The sequence below is a fragment of the Nilaparvata lugens genome, unplaced genomic scaffold (assembly GCF_014356525.2).
Source record: "Nilaparvata lugens isolate BPH unplaced genomic scaffold, ASM1435652v1 scaffold6367, whole genome shotgun sequence".
NCBI classification, from domain to species: domain Eukaryota; kingdom Metazoa; phylum Arthropoda; class Insecta; order Hemiptera; family Delphacidae; genus Nilaparvata; species Nilaparvata lugens.
Genome location: NW_024092121.1, coordinates 1 through 17298, shown reverse-complemented (window position 1 = coordinate 17298; position 17298 = coordinate 1). Strand labels below are relative to the sequence as shown.

The following is a 17298-nucleotide window of genomic DNA, read 5'->3' as shown; positions in this document are numbered from 1 at the left end:
ACAAAATGATAGGGAGGTAAAGATAAGTAACCTTGTGCTATTCCTCTCCCAAATTTAAGGTTACACATAGTCCGAATAGGTTGAGTCTAGTAGTTCACTCCAACATTTCCAGTCCTTGATTATTTCATAAAGTAGATTTTTAATTTAGATGCTTCAAACCAAACATAGAAAAAAATATTCACATTATCATCACTAAATATAAAATATTCACATATTAAAGAATAATTGGATTATATTCTTTTAATCTGTTGTGCTTGCTTTTAAGAAAACATTTCTTTGTTTTTTTTCTAAATAGTGTTTAATTTCTATTAGAGTGACGTACTAAGGTTGTGCTAAGTACTAGAAATACGTACTAAGAGATGAATGAAATATTGGAATTATGAAATGATGTTCAGACATGCATACCTCATTTTGACTGGTGATTTTTGATATCTGCACCTGCTGAGTGGTGAGCACATCATTGCGCTGCACCAGTTCACCCTGCAGCTCAGTGTTCTCCAGCTTGTGTCTGCCACACTCCAGTTTCAGTGCTCTGTACTCCTCCTGCACACTTCTGTAATCTGTTTTGATTTTATCCGATGCCGCAAACAGGTTTCTGAAGTCTTCCTGCAACAAAGAATCATAAATATATCATTAAAAATGAACGTGATTCAAACAATCTACAGTGCTTCAAATTGGAATTGAATATTATTCAATCAACAGTTCTTCAAAAGCAACCTTATTTGAAAATATAATGATTCAATGCTTCAAAAACAATCTCATTTGAAAACTTTCCGTCCTAACAATGAAGATTATAACTCTCGTAAACAAGATCTGGTGTATCTTTTAGATCATAATTAGTTATTCAGTAATATAATAATAATATCGAGTAACCTGGCTAGCTCAGGTCTGGTGTCAGAGTTTTCAGGTCGCAACTGATCAATTTCAGGGCCTCTGACATGACCTAACGACTATATTTAGTTGTTCACTAAACTTTCAGTCATTTTGACACGTAGTACAGGGCCCGCATAAAAACCTGACGATTTTTGAGGGATAATAAAGTGTGTTTCGTACAATTAAATCATATAAAATATCATATAATCATATCAAAATAAAGATCAAAATTTATAGTGAATTACATAGATTTCTCACAAAGTTTTTTATTGGTAGATTATGTCATTCAAATGATTTCCGTTACTTTTCACACACTCACTTAACCTAATTCTAAAATTTGCCATTGCTCGCTCATCATCACTTGTGGAATTGCTTCAATTTCTCGTTGAATGACTTCCTCTAGTTCTGTGGATTATTGGCTGCTCAATAACGGTAATTTTGTTTATTCACAAATCCCAAAAAAATGGAAATGTTCTTCGTCACTTGAAAGATAACGGCATCCTGGTGGACATTTTAGAGAATGATCTCGCAAGCGGCTTTGTAATGTGCCCAATAATTTGCATTAGGTTGTGCACTAACAACAATTATCTTATATGGATGGAATTTTAGGTCGGAATGAAGAATTCGTCGTACACTTCGATCAGAAATGGCTAGCGCAACAGTTTCTCTTTTTTTTTACACGTCGTGGAGACCGTGTAACAGCTACTCAGGCGTTCTCACGATTCGTTTTCGTCCTGTTGGTTTGGTTTTTAAGCGGACAACGTGTTCCTGAAATTCTTTACCCATAACAAGATGGTATCCCTACCGGGAACAGGCGCGTGTCGATTTAAATTTTTGAAATGTTTGCGACATAAACGCTGTGTTAGAATAACTGAGTCATTATTTTTGAAATAAGCTTCAATCAAAATCGCTTGATGTTCACTTGACCACGACATACTGGCTACTGAAATGGCAAGAATAGAACTGTCGATGTACAACATTCTCGCCTTTTCAATGACAGTGGTTCAAACATAACAATTACTACAAAATCGTCATGTTAATATGCCGGTCTCTGTATATAAAAAAAAAGTTACAATCGTTAGGCATGTCGTGTGTTGGGTGCTCCAACTGTAACTATATAACTATATGGTTACTGTATAGAATCTGAACACTATATTCTTACTGTATACCATTACATAATTATGGTTATATAGTTACTGTAGGTGCTACCATAGAAAAAATATAATATAAGAAGATAAGCCATGGTATAGGGCATTTATGTTGCAAGTTTCACTGTTAACTCAAGCCCAATTTCATGGTAGTTCTTTTTCGTGAAGCTATGTGACGCTGGTAGTCTCTTATACTGTGCCTTTTTTAAACTCTCTCCTGGGTAAAACAGTAATAATAGACAGTAGTCGACAGTTATCGGCTTGAATTAACAAAAATCGCCTGAAATTTGCTACAGAAACGACCTATTGATCTATATCATGGAATATCTTCTTTGCTATCTTTCCTCAATGGTGCTACGTACTTGGGCGCCATGGATTATTTAGGGTCTAAAAATCATGATGGTAATGATTTAAATAAAATTTGGGTGCAACTGACAGCTGAGTTCATGAAGTGTATCCAATGACTGAACAGACATTCCTAATGTGTAATCCATTTCAAATATCAGCATTATTTTGTGGCACCAGTTCATGTTCAAGTTGTAGAGATCCATGTTAGTAGCATTTGTACAACTTTTATTTTTTTCATGTTTTACACGACCTAATACATTTTGAAAACCGTTGAACGATTGAATAAATATTATGAATTAGAATCACACTCCAAGACCAAGAATAAGGTGGGAGGCGATCTCCAAAAAATGGGATATAGAGGATGGAGACAAATTGACTGAGCACCGAGAAACGTGGAAAGCTGTAGTGGAGGAGGTCAAAGCTCATATTGGGCTGTATCATTATTATTACAGTAATTATTATCAATTCATAAACCTAGCATTGTTATAAGTTCTAGATTATCAAGTGAAATTGATCACAGGGTTTGTTTATTCTCATATAATTTAGTGACATTGAGTTTAAAATTAATAATGTATCATTTTAAATGCTGATATTTTTGTTGTATTTTTGGAGGAATAAATTTCATTTGATTTAGTGCTGAAAAAAAAGATTCACATTGTGCATTACCGGTTGAATGATCGGATTGAAACATTCGTTTACATACTATATTTTACCATTTTAATGATGTTTTGTGGCAATGAATAACATAAATTCAAGTTACTTTCAAGCGAAAGGTCTAATTTATACCTTCAGCTTGGAGTGTTCGGCTCGGAGGTTGTTGAGTGTTTCGCGACTCGGCGTTGAGCGCGTCGACCTGGGCGAGCAGCTTGGTGTGTGCGCGCGCACCAGGTCGCACTGTTCGCGCAATGTTCGCTGTTCGCCGCGCACGTCGCGCTGCTGCGCCTTCAGCTGTTCGCGCTCCTTCACCAGCGTCTCGTACTCGCCCGTCAGCTGTTCGTGCAGCTTCTGCAGTGTCAGCTGATCGACCAACAGCTGTTGGTGGTCTTTTGTCTGTTTAGCGTGCTCGTTCAGAATCTACAAAAAGCAAAGACTAAAGTTTAAAATATTCGAGATAATTTAAAATTTCCAGATAATTATAATTGGAACGGTACTTATCGAAGTCATCGACTGACTGCACGGCCATCTCTACAGTGGAATGTACTTTTAAACTATCAACATTGGTTGAATACGGAGCAATTATGTTTTATAAAGAAAAAAATGTGGACAGTTTGAACTTTGAAGTGTCATTATAGTGGAAACCCCGATCTTGAAGAGACTTGTATTCTTGTATATTTTGTATGCTTACTTCTGTATTAGTTGATAAGTCCATTTCATAAGAATTAAATAAGAGATATTGATAATTGATTTTAAAAGTTAAGATTTTGTAGAGTGAATTCAATACGTTTAACTTGAAAGGAGCCTTCGAACCAGTAGATTTAAGGAAGGGTACAAGGTGCAAGAGATAATGTGAACGTGTTGAAGTAGCCCAAGCGAATGGGTCTCTCAAGGCCACTGCAATGTTGCCACTGGTGGCCACCCCTCACTCGACCAGTCTTATACATTGACTGTATTTCAACACCCTGAAGATCACTTTCCTTCTCATACCTTCCCTCTTCCTCTTTTCCGTCACTACCTGTCACAAATTCTTTTGAGCACATCAGGCTCAAAAGTTCTATTGTGTCATTCTTTGAAGTTAGAACAATAACATCCCCCGTTACCTCCTCCCCTCCTCCACTATCTTCTTCAACATCATGAAATGGACGAAAGAATGGGCAATAGGAATAACGTTGAGCATTGCTTTAACTTCTAAAATATGGAGCATTTGCTTCATTTTCTATGAATAAACGTGAGCAAAACCTTTTGCTCATGCTCATCAAAAAATAGTTTGAGCATTTGCTCAAAAGTGAAAGCTTTTGCTCAAAATTGTATGAATAAACTAGAGCATTTGCTCAACTTTTGAAGCAAATTCTTCAAAAAAGGTGAGTCTAGTCTAGAGCTGCTTATCACCTTTTGCTCATAGTAAAATGGCTCAACTAATTCATATGAGGAAGAGGAAACTAACTATACCAGATACGATCACAACCAATAGTTGAGAACTAAAAACTCTTTCAGATTCAACCATGATACTATCACCATTATCCCTACAAAAGAATGAATACAAAAGATAGCTACCTGTTATAAAGATAGCCATCACAAATAGAAATAGGTATTAAGAAGATGAAGTGTAGACGATTATAAGAAGGCTATTGATATTATAAGAATATGCTGAAGATTATTATAGAGATGACATTTTTCACGCTATTATTTCAAAATTCAAACTCAACTAACCTAAAACTCTATTCATAAATAGAAAACAGAGCAGACGACGCAACAACACAAGCGGTGCACCCTATTTGCATATTTAGCGCTTCCGTGAGCTATAAAAAAAACTAAGGCTACAAAAGCGAATCAGCTGATGAAAAATCTCTAAAATACGTGAGCATTTGCTCCAGAGTTCAGGAGCATAAGGTAAGAGTAAAAGGAAAAGCTTATTCATATAAAACGAGCAAATGCTTTTGCTTCTACCTTTTGCTCATGAGCAAAACCTTATGCTCCATGCTCTTGCTCATGAGCATTTGCTCTGGTTTTATTCATATGGGCATTATTGTTATGTATAATGTATAACTCTTTCTTGAGTCATGACATCAAGAAATCCATTTTTAATCATGAAATAGATTTTCTTTATAAATGCAACAATTTATAAAACTGAGCTATTACTTCATAAAGGTTACTTGAAGACTTTCATAATAATCATATTGGAAGTGGAATCACAGTATCTATTCTGTGGTGGAGTGGTGTAATTTTATTTATTTTATTCAATATTCTTGTAACTAACTGTATTAACGTTTGGTGAACTAATGTATTGAAATCATATGATAATAATAATATCATCTGTAACAGTGTCCACTTCACTCTGCATTTGCATGTATTCTCATTTATCAGTTCTCATTCAAACACCAGTACAGCTGTTGAAAGTTCTATGTATTAATTATAATATATAATCATTATGTACAATACATTTGTAAACTGTGAACATATTGTCCTTGTCATAGTCAATAATCCAGAGAAGACAAACAATACTCCTCACAAGAACAATATTCACTCTCACACACATTCACTTTCTCTCTTACTAGCCACCCTTAGTACAAAGTGGCAACAGTGTTGGTAGAGAAGGGTGGTGGTGTCAAGAGGAACTCCGACCTTGAGAGACCCATTTTCGCTTGGGTACTATAATGTGTATACGTGGCCTATGTATAAAACTGATTATCTTGGGCGATAGGTGAAATTTGAACATGATACAAAAATCAAGTCGTGTTTGGAAAACTAACACAACTTTTGCATTGATTATTAATGAACAGCGATTTTTCTTATCAAGATTTGCAGACTAGACCATGATATAATATTGGATATTCAAAGGTTATTTTAGCTAGAAATATTGGTTTTTATCATTTGATTGGATATAGAACTTAGGGATTCGATGTATACCACTACAAATTGAATAAAAAAGAGCTCTTCTCTCATCAAGAATAGGATAGTCAAGTTGTATGATTGCTGACCTCTTCCTTTTCGGCGACAAGTTGTGAGTGGCAAGCTGCAGGGCGGTGTGCTGCGAGTTGAGCGAGGCGACCTGCGACTGCAGAGTTGCCAACTCTACCTGCAGGTGGGCATTGGTCGTCATGTCGCTGTCGTTGCTTGACTCCTCCTCCAGGGCCAGGCGCGACTTCACCGCCTTCAGCACTTCCGGACTCGACAGAATCCTACACAAACCAGAAAACCACTCGTCAAGCTCAGCACTCAATTATCCACTTAGTGGTTATTAATCGAGTTGATCCATTCAACGTTATAAACCATTTCAAGTTATAAATTGCACAACTATTTATAAACTGTGTAATGTAATTTGTTAATGAGTAATATGTCATTTAATAAAGCTTGATTTTATTTGATTGAAGGATAATTTATTCATTGCTTGCTAGTATTCAATATTAGTTTCTTTTCTTTTATTGCGGATGATGCCCAAATGAGCTTTTTGCTTGTGCGTAGGTAATGGGAAGTGCGAGGGTGAAATGATGATATTATCAAACGACCATGCCCATCCAATAGGATTTGGGGGGATTCGAACCCGCGACCAGGTAGCACTATCAGACTGAAGGGTGCAACGCCTTAGTCAACTCGGCTATCTGGCCGGCTGGAGATTCAATATTACTTATTCGTTAAGTTCTATTTCATATTTTATTTTATTGCTTATTAATATTAGGCTACTTATTCGTTAATGATTATTTATTTACTAGTGATTCTTCTGCACTTCTATTCATTTTGTTGTTGTGGAAACGTGACATGTTGTGGCAATAGCTATCAATAATGTTGAAAACACAAATTGAAATTGTCAACCACTTTTTATTATTATAATATACACAGAACCAGGTTTCCTGGCTTTACCAGCCACATCTTCAGCTGTTTAAGCCACATTGGCTGGTAAAGTCACGAAACCAGGTTCTGTGTATATTATAATAATAAAAAGTGGTTGACAATTTCAAGTTGTGTTTTCATTATGGAAAAGTACCAAAACATCACTCACAACACAACTGTAAAATATCAATAATCTATTCAATCGAAAACACTATTGTATATTCAATCTTAATTGCCCCAAATAGCCTATTCATGATAGAGTTCTTATTCTTAGTCCATAAATCATTGATCAACGTTTTCTAAGTGCCAAATGTTCCGTAATTAGTTCCGTTTTGTTCAAGTACACAAGATATTATATCCATTTTTTTTAAATTAAACTACATAGCATTTTTTGGTCGGCAGGGACAGATAAATTTAGTATCCAGGAATAGGCTATTTAGACTACAGAAGAGTTCCTGAATAAATTAGAGTAATTACAAAAATATGTTGCAGTCAATTATTGTCAGATCGCTTGATGTAGTCTGGATGGTGTTTAGATGTCGTTCAATTATTTGGTTATTTATTTACTCATAAAATATCTTAGTAGTAGGAGTAAAGTTAATCTTGTAGTAATTTACACAAGTAGATATACCATATAACAATGAATATGAATAAATTATATCTGTTTACTCATCTACAACTACCTCCATAAACAAAGCCGTAGTGCATGACAGGGGTTGATAGTAACGTCAGTACAGGTAGGGCTCCTACACCAATAAAAACAGTAGCTATCAGCTACAATAGATATCAGCTGAAATCAACAAATTTTATTGGTGTAGGAGCCCTACCTGTGCTGACGTCACCAGAATGCACTATGACTTTGTTTACGGAGGTAGTGTCTACACACTCCAGCATCTATATACTTATGTATTACTCATTTACAGACCTCATCACTCAACATGCAAATAACGCGAAAAACAAAGAAATTTAGAGAAATATCTTACATTCGGACCTACAGCAATATTCCAGGAGTGATCTAAAGTACTATGAAACCAGACTTCATTTTTTCAGTGAAGTAAAGAACTGCAAGACTTGACCTATTTCGAACTATGTGTAGCCTTATCTAAATTTGGGAGAAGAATAGCACAAGGTAACCTTATTTTTCCTCTGCCTATCATTTTGAATCAAGAATTTTTATTGTCACAAACAAGATTGCATGGACAAAATTATGATTATTTGATATTTTATAATGATATTGATTTGATTATGTACTTAATGTAAGATTGAATAAATTATATATTTAGACCTGAGCTACTCATGTCACACAGTTTTCATTTAATTGAATTATAAGGGCTTTGCTTGGATACTTGGATAATAATTTTTCTGAAAACAGGTAAATATGCACAACTGCGACTTCTTCCAAGGAATTCCATATGATGAACACTCCATGTCGATCATGTTTCTGATGATCACTTGAATAAAGAAAGTGTTCTTTACCTATCCAAAGCATTGTCAGGATCTGAGAAGTGATCAAGCGCCAGTCCGATTCTCCAGACTGCCCTTCAGTCGTTGGTGTTGAGCTTCTCTGCCACCAGCTCACTTTGCAGCGCGGTGATCGCCGCCTTATCAACAGCTGATCGACTCTCCAGTTCCCTCGACTCATGCTCCAATTGCTGTAATCTGCAAGTACAATTTTAAAAAAGTAAAATAGATACCTCATTTTTCACAATTGAATGTATAATTGAAGATATTACAATAATCGATTATTCAACTTGCAATTATTATAATTCAAACAATTATTAATATTCATTTTAAATGATGAAACATAAATTTCTGAAAGACAAAACTTAATTATCAAATGCAATGGTTGTCATTTCAACAATTATTATTAATATTAATTTTAAATGATGAAACATAAATTTCTGAAAGACAAAACTTAATTATCAATGCAATGGTTGTCATTTCAACAATTATTATTAATATTAATTTTAAATGATGAAACATAAATTCTGAAAGACAAAACTTAATTATCAAATGCAATGGTTTTCATTTCAACAATAATTATATTAATATTTAATTTAAATGATGAAACAAAAATTCTGAAGGACAAAGCTTAATTATCAAACTTGTTAATGACTTTTCATTATTTACTTATGATGACGTGAATTCATCAATATTCTACACTACTAGTAACAACAACACATTGAATATAGAAAATTGATAGCTCATTCATTACCAAAGAAATCAATTCAAATATTACAAACTACTGATACCCTTTTTGGTTTATTCTATTTTTTTATATCAAGGAGCAGGCAAAACACTTTAATTCAAATAATTATACAGTTGAGATGATGGAAATGGAAGCAAGAGGATAGGAAATAATAGAGTGAGGCAAAAACAATTAGAATTTAGTTAAAATTAATTGAAAGGGTAATATTCGCATGGTTGGGATTTACCTTGAAATCTGCAGGTTGGCTTTTTCCAATTGTTGGCAAGTTCAGACTTCTCTTTCATGACCACTTCGATCTCTGTTGACAATTTGTCCAAAGAAACAGCTTTCACCTACGAACCAATCAATTGGTTTCATTTCTCAATAATAATATATTCAACTAGCCTATTTTATAAGAAAATAACACAAAAACAAAAAAAAACTGAAATATAACCATACAAAAATATAATTCAAACAATGATAATGTTTAAACTAAATTTATTCAAGTTCCTTTGAGACAGATGACAAGCTGAGATCATCCAAAAAATTTAAAGATTCAGTGTTCAGCGTCACCTAACAAATGATGATCCGATCAATCATGACATTTTCAAATAGAAGAGTTGCCTTCTTTATGTAGTTTACATATCTAATGAAAAATTAAGATCTCTCTTTATAATTTATTGTATAGATACAGGTCTGTATAATAAGTAACCGGACTGACGTCAGGATATTTATTATTTGCAAAATATGTACAATTTCTCTTTAGAGATCTTCAAAGTAGTCCCCATTGGAGTCAATAACACGCTGATACCGGATTTTCCAATCCCTGAACGCTCCCTGGAAGTCGGCCACCTCTATGCTGTCTAGAGCCCTCGTCATAGCACGTTGAACGTTTTCCAGAGTCGGCAATCCCCGGACGGATTCGATGAACCCGGGTTAGTCAACGGAACACCTCTCTGTGGAACTGGCCGTTCACAAAGAGTTTGTGCCACCCAGCCAAATTGTGAACGGCCAGTACTACAGAGAGGTGCTCCGTCGACTAACCGCCCGGGTCATCGAGTCAATCCGGGGATTGCCGACTCTGGGAAACGTTCAACGTTTTACCTGAATACGCATTTTGTTATGATAACTCGAGCTTACGCTCAGGCCTTTGTTGCCTATGCTCTTTCCTATCTGATTACAAGAAACAATTGTGATAGCTCAAGAGTTTTATTGTTTAGTATAGTTTTATATTTTGATTGCTTAAGATTATATGTAACTGCATTAAAGTATTCAGAAGGAAAAAATAAATTGAATTGAATTGAATTATTCGATCCATCCTATTCCTAACACTTCAGAAGACGAGTACTCTAAATTCATGCATTATTTCATATAGAATTATTTCATCATTCAGAATTACTTTTTGTGTAGTTGAGAAGTTGATATTGTGGTAACTATTCATATTGAATGAAAAAGACTAAGAAATTGTCGAAAACCACAGATTTATTGATACTTAGAAAGACCGGTTTCGGTTATTACACCATTGTCAATCTCTGATAAACAATGTTTATCAATTGACAATGTTGAAAATTCTTAGTCTTTTTCATTCAACATTCAGAATTACACAACTTACAGAAAAGTACCACAGGCTTATAAGCCCAAAAACGGTCCCAATCTAATTTATACAAGAGTCCAAATGTAGCTTGGTTATATGTCATTTGACATTCTTTAATTACACACTCAATTTACAATATTCAAATCACACACACAAATCATTTTTAAATTTGAAAAATACTTTTAAATTAAATTAAATCAATCACAATTAATTAGAAAATTCCAAACTTTGAAAAAACTATAAATTTTGGATGCTATGAAATTATATATGATTGGATGCTAGGCTATAATTGCCTAGAATGACCTGTACTCAATACGAGTTATTTTTGAACAACGGGGATTTTTGCAGCATGTAATGTACCAACCTCGAGAGCGTGTTTGAGCCTTGTAATGTCCCGTTCGAGGTTGGCAGCCCTGCTGCGGGCCTCCTCCAGCTCGGGCACCTTCTCGGCCTGCTGCTTGGCGTTCTCAAGCGACCACCTCCAGCTCCTCCATTCGCCTCTCCATTCTCTGTTTCTCTCTTAGCAGGTTGTCTCTCGTCACTGCGAATCTGCACAACCACAATAATTCATCATTCAATAACAAATCATTTGTAAAATGATCATTTATAATCAGTCACAATTTGATTTGTACCTATTTATGAATTTATGTTGGATAAGATGAGTGATCAACGAAGGTAAGGCTGGTGATCATTCACAATTTTATTTTGGAATTTATGTTAGATAAGATGAATAATGAACTAAAGGCAAGGCTAGTTATGGAGGCAAGGCCGGAAGGAAGACGAGGCAGGGGACGGCCACGACTGGAATTTTTCAATCAATTCAATTTTTTATTCATCAAAGAACACAAAAAACAATAAAAAGATGTGACAATTAGAAAAAACAAACAATAATTAGTATTCTAAATATCTATGACAACTATCTGTAAAATACGGCTGGAGGTGAAGAACTACTAGCATAAGTGAAACACTAGTTCGCCAGTAGGAGTAGAGACTTGACTATTTCTAAATCTTAAGCTGATAATTTAAAATGGAATCTTTTATGCAAACAATGGAAAGTATATTAAAAATAAATACTATCAATTGTGAATTAATCCTGACATAATGAATAGTTTTAAAAGCTGAAAAAATTGAACTCATACAATATTAAGATGAAAGTAATAGTTGTGAAGTATCCAGTTTTTAATATTCATAGGAACAAACTTAATAGGTTCACCGATGAGCTCGTTCGGGATGCAGTTTACAATCTTTGGAGCGATGTATACCAGCTGCTTACGAGTGACCGTTAAATTAGAATCATAAGTAACATATCTATGTAAATTATATCTTGATCTATGAGTTACATTAATTCTTGAAAATGAGCTTCTATGTTTTTGAAATATTTAACTATGCTAAGCACATAGAGTTGACGGATTGACATGACTCTCAGTTCACTGAATGCAATTTTTGAAGGGAACAATATGGGTTTAATTAAAACGGTTTTTATGATCATTTTCTGGATAATGAATAGTGGTTAACAAAAGGAATGAAATCAGTATGTAGAGAGTATAGCTGCTGGAAGAGGAAAGACAATCATTAAAAGTAAAAAGAATGGCGCAGGATCGAATGAAGTTTAGAGAATGATTGAAGAGCACGAAGCTTAACGGCAAAAGGGTATAAACAAGGAGAAGTTAGATAAGAGTACGACTGTCATTCATTTTCAAGCCGTTAGCCATTATCTTTCTTATGTACTGATATGAATGTAAACGCTCTTTATAATGACCTCTTAACCATAAGTTTTAAATTTAACTATGAGCTAAAGCATGACTCTATGCTGGCAATTCATTTAAAGTAAAATTCGAGATTGAATGACGTAATGCCTTCTGACCTGAAGCTGAAGTTGCAGCGTATCCCGCAGCTCTTGCATCTTCTTTGTATCACGTTGAGCATTCTTGACAGTTGTCTCCAATTCCGCGTTGTGCTGCAGTAGTTTTCGCTTTTCTTCCAAATCTCAACCTGAATCGGAAAGAAAATAAATGAGAAAAAATGTACAAACAAAAACCAGCATGTTTCATGGAAATAATTATAGTCCTAGTCTGTTCCTATGGACCAATACTAGGGGTTCACAATGTTAGAGTTAGCTGGCTAAGTCGAGCTATTCGCTAACTCCTGCTATTTGCTAAGTTTGTGTTAACTCAATGCTATAGTAGTAAGTTAGAAAAAATCAACATACGCGATAGCAGATAGCGCAGATTTGAGTCCGCTAACTCTAGCCAACTCTATTAAAACGGCGGTCATATTTGGTAGCAAAAGTGAGTTATAAAACGTTGAGTTACACAACATTATCCGCTTGGAGCGCTATTGCAGTTAGCTAATAGCAGATGGTTTTAGATGGGGCGTTCACAATCCACAGTTATCAAATAGCACTTCAGCTGGCTAAAACAACATTGTGAATACCCCTAATGATACAAGATATTTGATACACCCAAGATGTTTTTAGCAAGTATCAGAGCCACATTTGAACTAATTATGATAGTTCTGTTCAATCATATTGAATTCATAATATCCACTATAGAGTAGTTTTCCTCGCAGCCAGAACCGTGTTCAATGGCACACATTAAAAAGCGCCGTCCCCATATTCTCGTTTTTCACTTGAGATTATGAACTTTGTAATTATTAACATTTCTACGTCCACGCCGAAGCTGATAGTCGAGTAGGCATCACACACTGAAGTTTTTTACAAATATTATAAACGACAACTCATCAAAAAGCAAACAGTAATATTAACTGGAGTCAAAGCAGACGCAGTAAAATTGATTGATTTTTGAATCTAAATTGATTTTACGGAATATTTATGGTTATCTCCATTGAAATCTTTTTTCGGAAACAAATTCATTAGAAAGTCAAGTATCTCATAACTTATTATAACTCAGTATTTAACTTGAGTCACAGCAGAGGCAGTAAAATTGATTTTACGGAATCTTACGGTCATCTCTATAATTTTTTTTTCAGAAACAAAATTTATTAGAAAGTCAAGTATCTCATAACTTATTATAACGAAAACACAATTGAAATTGTCAACCACTTTTTATGAAGACTAATAATAGTCGTCATATAATATATAAGTCGTTACTTTATAACTAATAAAAAGTGGTTGACAATATATAATTGTGTTTTCATTATGGAAAAGTACCACAACATCACTCACAACACAACTGTAAGGTTGAAACTTATTATAACCTTCAGTATACTCGAGTCACAGCAAAGAGACAGTAAAATTGATTTTAAGGAATCTTACGGTCATCTCCATTAGCTTTTTTCGGAAACAAAATTTATTAGAAAGTCAAGTATCCCATAACTTATTATAACCTTCAGTATTCTACAGATCTAATAAAGAATAGTCAATAAGGTACATTTTCTACTATACGGCAGCGAGACATGAACGAAAGTGCCAGTTGCTTCGACATAGAAGCAATGATTTTCCTTCCTGTACATCTTTTCCTTAATAGTTTCCTTCCTATGATTTTCTTCCTGAGTCGAGAATGTTTGGTGAAACGTTACGTTAATGACTGACTCATATTTTTCAATAGGAAGGTGATGCTCAAATTCGATGACTGACCTGTAGAGACAGTTTCTTCTTGTCCTTTTCGAGGTCGAGTATATGCTGATTGGTCTGGTGGAGCGCGGCCTCTGGAGACTCTCGACGGTCGACGCCAAGCGACGGTTCCAACTCCAAACGGAGGCACGCGCCTGTGCATTGCTCGTCAACTGCTCTGAAAGGCTGTTATCACCCGAACCTACAATTACAATCATAACCAGCATTAAAAATCATTGAATATTAGAAAAAAATATATTTTTTTGCTGAGGTTATGCCCATACGAGCTCCGGGCTTGTGCATGGGTAATGAGACGGATGATGATGATACCTAAAGGATGGGTTATGAGTCGTATGATGAAGAAACCTTCAGCTTCAAGTTAGTTCCGAATCACCGAAAAGCTTTTTTTTAGACTCAGAAATGTTATTACAAAAAGTGAAACACACGGTAGAACAAAAAAAAACATCTAGTATCATTTGTCAATACATCGTGCATAAAATGTTTGAGCGACCTCAACATGATTTCTTATTGCTTGTAAACTAACTAGCAATATTGCACTTGCTTTTGCTTCTAATCCTCGTTGCAATGTATAAACCTTCGACCTTTCCGTTGACACTTTTCCCTTTCTCTGATTACTTCCAGGCCGACAACGGTCTGCGACTTCAAGTCTTGAAGATAGGTACAACATAACTGTAATCTCGGCCTCCAAGTTCAATCAAAATTCAAGTTTAATACGTTTTTTTAGATGAAAAGTTCAATCAATTTTTAGATTATGGAGTAAAATAGAACGCAATTAAGGCAGTCGGTTCTACAATCGGTCACCGTTTATCGGCCCTACTGAATTTATTGAATCCAACAAATTTATAACGAGATAAGACGGAATTAATTGAATTGACACTTGAGAAAAGTTAAAAAACCGCCAAAACAATTTAATTTCATAACCTAAAAAAACTAACGAAATCCAGGAACCTTATCATAATTTCATAATCAAACTCACCAGTTTCAGTATCCTCAAGTTGATCGGAATCTGTGGTAGAGTTTTGATGAGAGGTTGATTTACTGAGCAGTGCGAGTTGTGCATTCTCTTCGAATAGTTCTTGCATCCTCTCCTGACCAGCCTCTCTCTCCTACAATTCACATTATACGGTTATCTTAGAAAGAGTGCAACACAAATTTCATGCATTTATGAGCTTAATTCTACAAGTATAAAATTAAAATTACTAGATCTCTTTAAATGAGCATTACTCTCCACTTGAATATCAATTAGAATGGTATAATAGTGATAGTAATTTGCTTCTCTTTTGTAAACCACTGATAACAGAATTATGGCAATATGGGCGACTAAGCGTTTTTTCAAGCATTTTCAGACGGCGTTTGCAGGCGGGGAAGCTCTCCGATGGCTGATTGGGTTGGCGCGAAAAAGACCTTTTGATAGGCGGCTTTCTGATTGGTTCTGTGGAATTAATCACGGTTAAAATTTAACCGGCTTTTGTGCAACCGGAACTTTATATCTATTCTAATCAAAACATACGTCCTTTCTTTATTATACTTGCATATTATAATTCTGTATTATATTACAGTTGATAATATTAACACCAATATAATCTCACCTATGGACTTCAAAGATATTATCATTTTGTCTCAATATTATACAGTACCGTATACAAAAAGAAGTCTACAATCGTAGCAAAATTGAAAATATAATTTGTGAACAGTCTCTTTCAAATTATGTACTATCTTACACTCCGTAAGAATGCTGTAGCAAATAAAATCTAAGAGATTCTTACCAAGATTCTCATTTGTGGAGTTCAAATAAATTAAAGTGACACCATTATTGAGAGAAGGAAAAGAATTGCGAATACCCCAGGAGCTCCATTTGAAAGTTCGCGTACAAAAATTGAATCAAAATCAAGAACCAGAATAGTAAAGGCTATAAGTTGTTCTTCCATTCCCAATCTTTTTATGATGTGATTTATTATTGTTGATAAATAAGAAAAAATAATGTACTACAGTACACGAGTTCCAACCGATTCGACTGTATAAACGAAACTGAGTATGAACTAGGTACTGGCTTTGAGAATAGGCCAATCAAAATTATAGAATACTGATTTGAATGATAAATTCTATGAGTACAATAACTGGTTCGGAATGCAATATGAGTCATCTTCTAGTCTTCCAACGCGGGAATATAAATAGTGAATCACTTTTCATTCATTAGAAAACCTGATAACTTAACACAGAACATTATTGGCAAGTTGGATTTATTTGAATATAACTAACAAACGAAATATAAACAAATTCATGATAAATTTAGATTGAATTTTATTCTATCAATATTTTGCAAAACTTTTTATATTCCTATCAACATCTAAAGGGTTGTGGTGGCTGAGAGGACCTACAGTCCTACTCCGCCCCTAATAAAGGCAATTATTCAATTAATTCATTTATTTGAACAAATTTGGTGATTTCAAAGATACATTAATAGCAATACTAAATACGTAGCACAAGAGCCTGTTAAACTTTAACCATGATTAATTCCAAGAGTACAAATCAGAGAAGACTTCTTTTCAAAATAGCGTTCTCTGATTGAGTCTCGTGGATTATCATGATAAAATTTAACAGGCTTTTGCGCAACCGGGCTACAGTATCAAAACTGAGATCCTTGGAATGAAACTTGTTTCAATTGGATACATAGGCCCGGTTGCACAAAGCGGTTAAATTTTAAGTGATTAACTTTACGAGAACCAATCAGAGAAGGCGTTTCAGAAAAGACGGCTTCTCTGATGGTTCTCGTGGAATTAATCACGGTTGAAATTTAACCAGCTTTCGTGCAAGCGGCACATAAAATGAGAATTGAAAAACGTTTCTACTGACAGAGTGTATCAAGTAAATACACATATCTCAATATTGAACTCCCTTCCATTCTAACAACACAGTCAAAAACTATAGATGCATACATTTATAATTTATAGACGGATGTAGGATGATAATTCCAGAGCAGATCGTTGATAGTCTGTTGTATTGAGAATGTCGGCCTCCAGTTGGACCATGTGCTCTGCCCTTTTGCGAGACCGCATCAACTGTTCTTCAA

General features: G+C 34.9%; 1 protein-coding gene across 1 annotated transcript; it reads right to left on the bottom strand.

Annotated features, from left to right (window-relative positions):
* Positions 1–405: 405 nt before the first annotated feature.
* LOC111053908 lies at positions 406–15337 on the bottom strand (the record flags this gene model as incomplete). The annotated part of the gene is made up of 8 exons (XM_039445190.1): positions 15205–15337; positions 14232–14409; positions 11116–11185; positions 9290–9395; positions 8434–8513; positions 6005–6205; positions 3156–3443; positions 406–606 (listed from the first exon to the last, which is right to left on the bottom strand). Coding segments are annotated over exons 1-8 (1230 nt in total), but the record flags the coding sequence as incomplete, so codon positions are not given.
* Positions 15338–17298: the final 1961 nt, after the last annotated feature.